This window comes from Euprymna scolopes, chromosome 15 (genome assembly GCF_053919585.1).
Source record: "Euprymna scolopes isolate OS-2025 chromosome 15, ASM5391958v1, whole genome shotgun sequence".
Taxonomy (NCBI): domain Eukaryota; kingdom Metazoa; phylum Mollusca; class Cephalopoda; order Sepiida; family Sepiolidae; genus Euprymna; species Euprymna scolopes.
The window spans coordinates 72,456,391-72,469,027 of record NC_136496.1 but is presented as its reverse complement, the minus strand read 5'-3'; the positions used below and the strand labels follow the sequence as shown (position 1 = coordinate 72,469,027).

The window sequence follows — 12,637 nt, the reverse complement described above, 5'->3', positions numbered from 1 at the left end:
ATATATTTTGAGCCAACAAATTTATTTCTGCAACATATTTCTTTTAATAAAATTCTGTGTTTTTTTAACAAATCATAATAAAAAAGACGTGATTATTTCGAAGCTAAACTCTTCAATATATAAAAATATATATGAACTATATATATATATATATATATATGAACTGCGTCAGTTTCAAATATAACCAATCAACACAAGCACACAAAAAATAACAATAATGACGTGTAAAATACATAAATGTGTATATATTTATGCACACACTCTTTGTTTTTTCGATTTGGCTTTTTGTTTGAAAATTTGACTATAGTTATCAATTTGGCTTCGTATATTTAGTAGAGTCTAGCAACCCAATTAGGGTCAGCTATTGGACACATTTACCCTTTTAGAACCTTTAAAACACATAACTTATAGATTGCAAAATAATTTGAAAAAAAAACAAAAAAACCTGGACCTGAACAATGGTGTCCCTACCATTTATTGTTTTTATTTTTCACTTATTCATAAATTTTTCAGGCGATTATCAGCGCTTACAGGCTTAAATTTGGAATTGTAACGTTCTACTACGGTGAACACCCACTTTTCTTTTTGGTCACTCCCGTTGTTAATGCTGGCACTAGCACTTAGATTTTTCCTTTTCAATTTTTCGCAAATTTCTATGGCACTTATAGATTATACGCTTAGCTTTCACGTTACCTAAATACCTTGAAAAAAAAAAATTGTATACACCTTAACAGAAAAGGGAAACATTTAATGGCTAGGGGTAGCATTAACAACTGACGTGGCAAAAAAAGTGTGTGTTCAATTTATTAGAACGTTATCATTACAAATTGATCCTGAACTATTACAGTCATTAAAATACTACCTTAAATTTCTTTTTTAATCTGAAAATTAAGCTTTTACTCGATGATAATCACCGTAAAAAATTACGACAAAGTTAAAAGGAAAAATTAAAAGGCTACGGGAATCATTATTCAGGTCTGCCGCAATGTTTTTTGGTTGTTTCTTTTCCTCATGACACAATGTTTCCTCCAGAATAAATGCACTGGGTTATAATTATTTTTTAGTTCATTCTTTTATTTTCATTATATATTACAGGCGGACGGTAATAACTGCTATCCAATAGACCATACTACCCTACTTTTATTTGACACATTAGATGAAAGCACAGAATAATCACAGCATATAATCAAATCCCCATGTTAAAAATGGGTTTATAGATACTGATGTTGTTATTTTGACCACAAGTGCCAGTGCTCGCTACTTTTATTGGGCCAGCAGTGGCTCCCACTAACAACCGTAGTTTAATTGGGATTTTTTTTTTTTTTTTCTTACAGGTGGGGGGCATATTTCCACTGGGCAATGCCGGTACACAGATCCTGCTAGTATGTATATATCTATATATCTATAAAAGTGAAATTGTTTTTGTGTCTGTGTGTGTGTGTACATTTCTCAATCAAATAACTCTGTCAATTTTCAGTCTACGGACTTGAGATTTGACATAAGGGGTATTGAGATTTGGGAAAATCTTTATAATTGGTTTTCAGCTAGAAATTTGGATGTCAAGGGGTCAAACTTCAACAATTTGACCTTTGAAAACTCTACCAAACTCCTCTGCCAATTTTGGGTCTAAACACTTGAAATTTTTGATGTAGGTTACTTGGACATGGATCAAACTTTTTAATTTCATTTGAGCCCCAAAAAATAAATGTTAAGAGGCTAAAATTGGGGTCAAAGTTTTAAAATGTTTGACCTCTGCCATCTCTGCCAAATCACTCAGCCAATTTTTGGTCTAAACATTTGAAATTTTACATAAAGTGTATTCAGACATATAACTACCTTCTTAATCAGTTTTTGGCCGAAAATTTGGCTGTCAAGAGGTCAAAGTTCAAAAGATTTTACCGTTGCGGTCTATAGCAAACTACTCAGCCAATTTTGGGTCTAAACATTTGAAATTTTAAATAGCGGGTATTCAGACATGCGGCAAGCATTTTAATCAGTTTTGGGGCAAAAATTTTGCTGCCAAAAGGTCAAAGTTAAGAGTTGACCTTTGCAGATTCTACCAAACTCCTCTGCCAATTTTAGGTTTTAAGACTTGAAATTTTAGATGTCGGTAACTTGGACATGGGTCAGACTTTGTATTTATATTTGAGACCAAAACAATAAATGTTAAGGGGTCAAAATTGGGGTCAAAGTTTAAAAAAAAAATTACCTCTGTGGTCTCTATCAAATAAATCAGACAATTTTGTGTCTAAATATTTGAAATTTTACATAAAGTGTATTCACCAATAGGGCCAGTTATGAACAGTACATAGGGCCCAAGCAAAGCCGGGCTGAACTGCTAGTATATATATAAAAGTGACCTTGTCAGTGTGTGTATGCGAAAAGTCTTTACCAAACGCCTCTCTGAATATTTGGTCTACAGAGTTGAAATTTGATATATAATGTATTTGGACCTGTAGCATACTTTCAATTTGATTTTAAGCTAGCAAAATTTGCTGCTAAAGGATCAAAACTCAAAACAGTTGACTTTGGCAGGGTAAGTTGTATAGAACATTTACTCCTGCTGTTACTTTTGCACATGCGCAAAATCAAATATTTATAGCTCAAACAACACTGGAGAGATAAATAACGACTAAGACTGGAATGCTAAACGTTCTGGTTTTAATTCTAGCGGATGGTACCTGTCATATTTTTTTATAACTTTTGAAATCATTTCCATTTTCCATTTAAATATATAGTGGATAACAATTGATAGAGAATTGGCTTTATAATAAGAAATAAGAAATCTACTTGAATTAAAATATAACATTTATGCATCTTTTACAACCGGGTATAATCGGATGGCCTGTTAGTATGTCTCTCTCTCTCTCTCTCTCTCTCTCTCTATATATATATATATATATATATATAGAGAGAGAGAGAGAGAGAGATAGAAAGAGAGAGAGAGAGAGAGCAATTAAAGAAATAGGAAAAAATTGATGATTAAAATAAAAAAAGTCAAAAATTCAAACAAGGAATTGTAATAAAGAAATATCCTAACTCATGGCTTTTCAAAGATAGACTCTTTTTATCAGAGGATAACCATTAGCACAAAGTACATTACTGGTTGGCATAAATTTGAAAAAATATATTAAAAAATATATAAAATACTTTTTGTGAAACAGAAGACATTTATAATAGAATCAAAAAAATCCAAAATCAATTAGTTAATGAATCAATAACAAAATAGTAATCAGTTAATTGGTTAAAATTTTAAAAATCAAATTGTATTCAGTAAACTCCACAATGAAGAGAATGCAATCCGAGGTGTGAAAGGATTCTTGTGAAATCAAAAACGTCAATAAATTCAGTGAAATTGTAATCCATAAATTCCAATACCAACGTATTTTAATGAGTAATTGGGATATAATAACATCCAAAAAGTTAGCTCAAAATAAATTGAAGGTCCAAAAAATATTATGTAAATATCCAGAATATATGGTCTTGGTAGGGAATCAATTTATAAATAAATAAATAAAATTCTTGTCATTTTTTAAAAGAAAAAAAGAAAAAAATCCGCTTCCAGACAAGTGAAAAGAACTGTTCAAATATAAAAGTTTATGAAATGATTTAAAATCTAAAATCTAATTAATAAATATTAATTAGATTTTAGATACTAACTTTCGAAAGAAATCTCCTCACAACTTCTAAATAAAAAGTCAAGATGATTTTTTTTCTTTAGGTCATCAGAAATGATAATAATTTACGAGTGGGACCTGTGGAAATTCCACAAGGGACTCGTTCATGTGTAATATATTGATGTTGTCATTCTGTAGAAGTTGAGTGTAAATGGACCCGCCCTGATATTACTGTAGCGCTTTTCTTAAAACTGCAAAAGTATTTATCTAAGCTAGTAGGGACGCCCATCGTAGCCCGGTCATAAAATACACTTAAATATGATATTTTAAATTCTTGCGGATTTCGTATATATTATTATAGAGTTAATGTTCTATTGATTTTTATATATTATAAAGTTGCAATTTCAAAAATAAAAAGAATCTATCCGTATGACATCGGTGCATCAGCTTGAACCAAAACCAAAGCTTATAAAAAAGAAATATATATATATATATATATATATATATATATATATATATATAAACTTGAGTTCCTTCAACCATAATCAAAACCAAAACTTATGAAGAATTTTTGATAAAATTATTTATTATAAAAATAGATTACTGGAGTTCTATCAGCTATAATCAAAACCAAACCAAAAACTTATGAAGAATTCTTTATAAAATTATTTAAAAAAAAAAAAAACTTGATTTAAGTGCCACCAGCTATAATCAAAACCGAAGCCAAAACTTAGTAAAATTTGGTAAAATTATTTATAACAAGAAATGGATGTAAGTGTGACACAGAAAATAAATAAAACACATACTATCGTATTAATATATAGATAAATGGAAAATTAAATTGCTGCCATAATCCTATCATTTTATATGAATATTAGTGTGAACACTGCCAAAGCATGATTTTTTTGTGTGTTCTGTCATTATTCACTGGAAAAAGAAAAACAATTTTTTTTTTTTTGTTTACATTACAAATAATACTAATACTTCAGTCTGCTGTGTGCATTTGCTTAAATATATACCGAATTACCTCCCTTAGAGATACTAAAGCAAAGCCACTTTAATTTTGTACAAGATATTTCTGATGCATTATTTTATGTGATTTCTTTAGAAATTTTTTAAACTAAGGGTTTGAGCTGCTGCTGTGATTGCAAGAGTTAGGATTGGCTGCAATAAGTGTGCCATTACTAACCAGCAGAGCATTATCACTATCAACCAATGGAAGAGTTTATGACGCATGTGTATGCAGTGTGATGATGTATGGAAGTGAAACCTGGGTAGTGAGGGTTGAGAACATGCATTGCATGCAGAGAGAAATAATATGAGTGATATATAATGTGAGTTTTTAATGTCAGGCTTAGATTTAGTGATCTCAAAGGAAAATTAAATCTGGACAGTATAGAGAGATTGTGCAGAACAGGAGGCTTTGTTGGTTTGGTCACCTTTAAAGAATGAGAGGTAGCTCTTGGATTAGTAGATGTAGAACAATTGAGGTCGCGGAATGAGTTGGATGAAGGAAAGGCCAAGGAAAAGATGAGAGGAAGTGATAAGAATAAATTTGAGAGCAAAGAGGGATAAATAAAAACCTGTCGAGAAATATTCTAGTTTGGAAGTCAATTTCTTAAAGTTGTTCAATACATGCCAGCATGTGAAACGGACATTAAACAAAATGTTATTGATGATGGTAATGATGACATCATTTAATGTAGCATTAGTTTTTCCTTACAGTTTCATATCTTTTTAGGTATTACTCATTAGAGTTGCTAAGGAACATAGATTATTATAATGATATTGATCCTTTTTCGGTTCACTTCCGATGTGATTCTTTATATTTACTGGATAATTTCTTTTACATCTGATGCCATTCACTTAACAAAATAAAGATTGCTGCTTGGCAATTTGTTTTATCATCATAACTAAGTTATTAACAACACTACATTATCGAGAGAAAAAAATTATCCTTATTTCTCGATAACTTTACAAAAAATTTTTTTTTTTTTTAATTACATTGAGTGGACGAGAGTTGCAGTGATTTGATACATTGTTGGTAGTTTGAAGTGAATGAGTCATGTTGCAGCCATTCTAATATGCAACTGATGTCTTCAAATTGCTATGAACAGTCACATGACCAACATAGAATTGTTCGCTAGATTCACAGCAAGAATTGTTGCAGCTGGTTTTCACTACTTCAAAATCAACTTTGATGGCACTTTTCGCTTACCCTTTCTTAAGGTTGCTGCTATATCCACTGATGAAAAGAAAAAAAAAACATACGTAAACATACTTTTATTCATCATCTTTACAACATAATGTACACATATCTAAAGCAATGGCTGAAACCTTGGAGAATAACCTCCAGCCTGTAGTGGAATGAGGACATAAATGAACAGCAACATCTAATACTGCTCAAACTAAGCTTCTTTAACAATTATAAAGAAACCTTCTCAATCACTGATTAATAATACGCTACATGAGAGTTCTTCGTTCAAACTTGTTGGGGACAGGACGGTCTGCCGTGTTTTAGACGATCCCGTCCCCATGTGTATAATGGTGAAATGGTTGTATTTAATGGTAAAGAAATTGAAAAGGCGAAAGGTCGCATAATGAAAACGAAAATATACCGTTATATATCAATGAAACAAATGCAATTTATTTGCATAAATATACAGGAAAGAGTGATAGAAATGATAGGAAGAATAAGAGTTCATTGAGAGATGAGTAACGTTACTTGCGGTGGACTGTCTAGTCAGGACGCGGTGGTGGCTCATGGCTCCCACCGGAGCGGTGGTTGTCACATCTTGACCGGTCGAGCGTTCAGCGGAAAAGAGCGTGAATTAAGAGAAACAGGAAGTGACGTAGCTAGGTCGCTCTTCTGAGTTAAAGGGCGATAATCGAGTTAGGCTGAGAGTGTTCAACTCCCACAATACTCCCTTCCTAGCTAGCTGGAAGCTAGAGAAAAGAAAATTGGAGAAAAAGCATGCATATATATGTTTGCGTGTGTGTCCACTGTATAGAGAACGAGAGAGAATTTTTTTATTTATTAAGTAGCAGGGTGTAAGGATAGAGTTGCGACGTTAAAGAATATCAGGAAAAAGTGTTCAAACTTGTACAACTGTGAGATGGTCATAGGAATGACGTTATGAGTTTGAGTGCAAGTGTTGCGGTCATAGACTGTATTGCCATGGAGTTTATGAAGCGTGCGCAAGGGTCAGCACAGTGGGTTGAAGTTGGTTCGCGTCGCTCGCGAATGTGTCGATTACACGCTTACGGTCACAAGTGAGTCTACGAGGAAATTTGTCCGTCCGTAGAGAGCGGTGTCAACGTTGTTCAGGTGCTCGGGCGTACTCAGTGAGTCGGTACGGTCTGAACGTCCAGGATGAGTGTATCAGTGTGCATAATGCAGCTTACTCATGTTAGCTGGAGAACTTCAGTGAGGTGAGATGAATCGTTGTGAAATCCAGGAGTGTACAGTGTTTGGTGAACATCTTTGTGTTGGTCGTCGCGTTTGTTGCTAAAAAAGGTTGATATCCTGTGAGGTGTTGCTGGAAAGGGTTGATACGCCGTGGAGAGGCTTGATGCGCGTAACATGACGCTGGAGAGACTTGTTGTCGCTTTTTCCTTTCCATAATTGTGGAAAACTGGAGTTGAAATAGCGTGAGAGTTGCTATTTGAGTTTTGCAGTGGGCTTGTTGCCACATGTTCTCCATGATGAAATTGAAAGCTGAAATTTTTTTTTTTTTTATTAGCACATGGCAAAAAAATATTTCGGTAAAGTGAAGAAGGTTTAAAGTTTTGATACGTAAGTAAAACGCGTGTGTGACAGAATGTTTTGAGACTTCGTCGTCCACAGTAGAATTCATATATAAAATCTGGCGTTGAAAATACGTTGAAAACACGTTGAAATTGCTATTGAAGTTGTTGGAAGTAATTTTCGTTCGTTGTAGCAGTGGATGCATGTCGCTGGAGTTACGTCTGTGCTATAGTGTGACGTTCATTCGTTACATGTGCTCGTTACATGTGCGTAATCATGTCTCTTCGTGCGAAGTGTTTCTCGACTGAGGTAAACAAGAACTGGTCCTCGGAAAATAGTTTGTTGAACAAACTGATTATTAAGAATGAAGGCAACAGGAAAATTTGACCTTTCAGGTTCTCGAGGTCATATTTTGCTTCGATTATGACGGAGAACAGAATACAAAAGTTTGAGTTAAATGACGCAAAAAGAACGTCTAAGAATATTTCAGTGAGCGCGTTATATTCAGGACGTCATTAAAATTATTTTCTCGATTGGATTATAACGGAAATGTGCATCGTTTGCAAGAAAAACCGAAATGTTCGTGAAAATAGTAGTCTGTTGGTATCGTCGAAATTTTAACAGACATCGTTGTTCAAAAATACGGCTGGTCATAAAAATGTGAAGAAGATAATAATGTCTCTATTTTTTTTTTTAAGTGCGTGAATATAGATAAAACTTATTGTTCTCTTTTTTTCATTATTATTATTATTATTATTATAAAGGCTGCAACAAAAAAATTCTTTTTATTTTCGAGGTGATTTGTTTACATGTATCTGACCACGAGTAGGAAGAAAAGAAGATGGCGGACGATAGATAATTGACGCACGTGTGTTTAGACATAACATTGAAAATGCAACGAAAAAGTTTTTTCTCCTTTTTTTTTTTTGGAAATTGCGTTTTTTGTTTTGTTTTTTCTTTCTTTTTTGAATATATTTCGCTGATTATTTAAAGATATAACGATATGTTTCATTGCGACAGTGAGGACGTTTTAAAAGTTTTGGGGAACGAAGATTGTTCGGCGTTCGTTAGGTCACCATTTGAAGAAATATCACATCGGGAGTCTACCAATCTGTTGGGGGCAGGACGGTCTGCCGTGTTTTAGACGATCCCGTCCCCATGTGTATAATGGTGAAATGGTTGTATTTAATGGTAAAGAAATTGAAAAGGCGAAAGGTCGCATAATGAAGACGAAAATATACCGTTATATATCAACGAAACAAATGCAATTTATTTGCATAAATATACAGGAAAGAGTGATAGAAATGATAGGAAGAATAAGAGTTCATTGAGAGATGAGTAACGTTACTTGCGGTGGACTGTCTAGTCAGGACGCGGTGGTGGCTCATGGCTCCCACCGGAGCGGTGGTTGTCACATCTTGACTGGTCGAGCGTTCAGCGGAAAAGAGCGTGAATTAAGAGAAACAGGAAGTGACGTAGCTAGGTCGCTCTTCTGAGTTAAAGGGCGATAATCGAGTTAAGCTGAGAGTGTTCAACTCCCACAAACTCCTCATCTTAACATATACAGACAACATGAATTGGAAAAAATACATTAAAGACACTGCCATGGCTGGTGCAAAAAAAGGTACAAAATCCTACCCCTTTAATTTAGATGTTGGAAAGCATTCTACTCTAATAGTTTCTTCTCTTAAACTGCTAGACTTTGGAATTCCCTCCACATTTCCTGCTTCTTTGACTGTATTAACCTACAAAAGTTTAGTGTATACAGACATTTTGCTGCTCAACTCCCTACATAATGTCCCTGGAGATATGGTCCTAAATAATAGACCTTATTCAAGTGGCACTGTGCCTTGTTTGTGATGAATGAGAATAAACGAATTCAATAAAAACGTCTAATGTAGTTTCACATCCGTTGAACTTCGTACTGTACGCAATATCCGACATGCTTGCAACTGCAAATGGTTCGGATTTCTGGGTATACCCAAAGTATATACAATCTAATACATGAAGTAAAGTAAGTTTTTCAAGTATTGTTATCGATAATATTTTTTTTTCTATAAGAAAAAATATTTGATTCTAGTTCGTCAGTTTCTTCTAATTGCATCATGTTGTATAGAACAATAAAATGTAATTTGAGTTAATTCCTTATAAAAAATACTTTAACTGGGTCGGAATTATTTTCTTACAAACACTATATTAAAAAAGAGATGTAACTCTATATTTGTCAACAGAGTTACTGCCCTTTGTTTGGAACAAAAATATTTTGAAATAATAAGAAATGACAGTTTAAAAATATTTACATCCATATACTCTAAATATTCTTCAAAAGTAAGCTTAAAGCTTTTGATATTGTAGGCATCATTATAACCTCCTCTCATAGGCTGTTTTATGGAGCAGAACTCTAAAAAGGAATATAACTCTGTATTTGATAATATATGAAGTTTGTGTGCGCAAAACGTCTATAGTATAAAAATATTTTGAAATATGGCAGCTTTTGAATTGAAAGTCATGTTTAATTTTAGAAGAGTTTCCAATGGGTAGCTAATCTGTATAAGTCTTGAACTGCAAAAGTTTTACAGACAAAGAACAAGATTCCTTTTCGTGTGGACACGAAAAATGATATGTAAGAATTCTAAAATATCCAGTATGTTGAGTGATTCCGGTTTCTAGCAGTGTGGCTCCATTTCATTGGTCAGTTCCTATAGCTAATGTCTATAAGTAGAACCTTCTAATTATATTAAAAATATTACAACATCCCCCCGTATTTTTTATATAATGGGAAAGCCGTTTCAGGTTTAATTTTGTTAAAAAATATATAAATAGATATATAAATGTGTAAAAATAAACAAATTAAAACAACTAAAAATAAAAACAGGAAAGTCAATAAGTTTAATTCAATATTTGTTCAAATGCTAAAGAAAGTATCAGTGTATAAAAAAAGTAAAGGAAATTAATTTTCTTTTGTTTATACCTTAACAAATTTGAGTATGTAAAAAAAAATAAAAGCCATTTTTAATTTTGTTCTAAAAAGAAAGATATATATATATATATATATATATATATATATATATATATATATATATATATATATATATATATACTAGCAGGACCCGTGTACTGGCATTGCCCAGTGGAAAACTGACCCAAAGCCAGAAGAGCTAAAATGAAGCTCCCTACCCCTAAAAATAAAATATGATTATCTAGTGCATTATCATATGTGAGTTATATATTACTGACTATGGATAAACATCTAAAAATGTATTAACACTGATGGATGGTAATGGTTGCTAGTAGTAGCCACTGAAGAAAAGTGGCAGTAGTGGCCCAAATATAAGCATCTGTTTTCTACTGTTGTGCATTGTCTGGCAGTGGCAGCTAGCGGAATCCACTGGCTGCCATTGTTGGCGTTGGTGGTTACTGGGAGTTACTGTTGCTTTAGAGCAGTTACTTGCCTTTACAACTGGCGCTGTCAATTATTGCTATATTGAGGTGGTTACTTGTGGTCACTGGCTGCCTTAACTTTTTGTCACTGTCATTAAGTGTCATGAATGATGGCCATGACCACCATCAAGTTCACTGCGTTGATGTAGCCGTTATATCGCAACATGATTTTTGTACGTATGCTATATTTTACATATGTTCAAGTAAAATCAAAGTGTATATAGTAGGTATTGTTTTTAGAATTGTTAGGTGTCTAAAAAGAATGAGGAGCTAGTGATGTCATTAAGCCATCAGTAAACCATTTCTATAATGCGTATCAGTGTCCTTAATCTGTTTTAAGACCAGTGTTAGTGTTTTACTGTAATGTTTGGGGATAAAATTGAACAGAATATTGAAGCCTTTAAACTGCTGAATCAAAAGATATTTTTCTGGAAAAACTTATATCAAGCAATAAGGTGGCGCTTAAACTACACACAATAAATAGATAAAAAGAATGAAAAGAAAACGTGTAAGAATGAAAAGAAGAAGTAAAAGAAGATGAAGATTAGGAAAAGAAAGAAGAATGCAAAGTCAAAGACGAAGAAGATGCAGAAAAATAAAACATTTTAAAAGAAAAAATAGAAAAGCAGATGTAGAAGATTATTTTAAAAAAAAAAAGATGAAGACAACAACACTGGAAAAGAACAGAAAAAGTATTAGAAAAAGAAAAAAGAAATCATAGTCGAAGAAGACGTCAAAAAAGAAAATGAAGACAGTGTAAAATGAAGAAGAAGATAAGTAAAAATGAAGATGAAGGCTTGGAAAAGGAAGAAGATGACACTGGAAAAGAAGATGGTGTTACTGGAAAAAAAAGAATGAAGAAATGCCAGCAGAGTGATTAGCCACATCAACTGGCTTATGGCCAGTTATAAAGAATGTGCTTGTTTTTATACTCGCAGTAAGGAAGGAATAATTATGGGTGATGTGGAATGTGATGTATTAACTTAAACACAGATGCGGATTTAAGGTGAAATATATCCAGAACGATTAGGGAAAACATATGAAAACTATAATGTATGTATTTTATGTTGTAAGTTAAGGTTTTGTTTCAGCTAATGTGTCTGATAGTGATATTGAGAAAGGGTGTTTTCCGTGTTCAAAAATAGTATTCTCTTAAAGAACAACTGACTATAATGCTAAGCTGTTTGTCCAAGTGTTATTCCATCATTCTGCTGAACTTAAAATTGAAAGGGAGCATTCTGTATTCTATAATGTTATGCCAGTGTAATATGTATGAAATGTGTGTATTTAATAAATAGAATAATTAGCCAATGTCATGTATCTAAGTATTACTTTTCATAAAAGAACCGGTGATTTAGAGTTTTGCAGGAGGACTAAAATTAAAGAGGAGTATATATTTGCTACTAACATTATGAGATTACAATAGGGAGAGAGTAAGTCAAAGAGGAGAAAATATAACCCTTATGGGAAGATGAGGAAATGTGCATATTTTTGTACGAAAACATGCTGCAGTATGAGTTTGGAATGGTGAATGTGGAGGCTTTGTGTAGGAATTGCCTGTCTGAAGTTTCAAGGGAAAATCGTTATCATTGTCTTACCGATTAAATTTTTTATTAAGTTTTGTTCAGAATTACTGAGATTTTAGACTTCTTTATCTGGGTTTCTGAAAATAAATTTTTTTTAAAGTCAAACTCCAATAAGTTTAGAAACAAAACATTTTAATTTTATTTTTGTCGGCGGTTTTGTAAGTATATCAGCTATATTTGTTTCTGATTCTATGTAATTTATAATAATGGATTCCTTTTTAACTTCATTTCTCATAAAGTGATAT

The 12,637-nt window shown here is 32.9% G+C and overlaps 1 protein-coding gene across 17 annotated transcripts in view; it reads left to right on the top strand.

The window, feature by feature from the left end:
- Window positions 1-12,637, top strand: part of LOC145293901 (uncharacterized) — a 213,439-nt gene that overhangs the window by 186,617 nt on the left and 14,185 nt on the right. For 11 of the 17 annotated variants that reach the window (XM_080140683.1, XM_080140691.1, XM_080140696.1 and 8 more), the window contains one exon: window positions 1,335-1,382. The exons of the other annotated variants lie outside the window; for them this stretch is intronic. In XM_080140683.1, coding sequence (XP_079996809.1) covers window positions 1,335-1,382 — 48 coding nt within the window. The remainder of the gene's footprint in view (window positions 1-1,334; window positions 1,383-12,637) is intronic. 17 annotated transcript variants of the gene reach the window in all.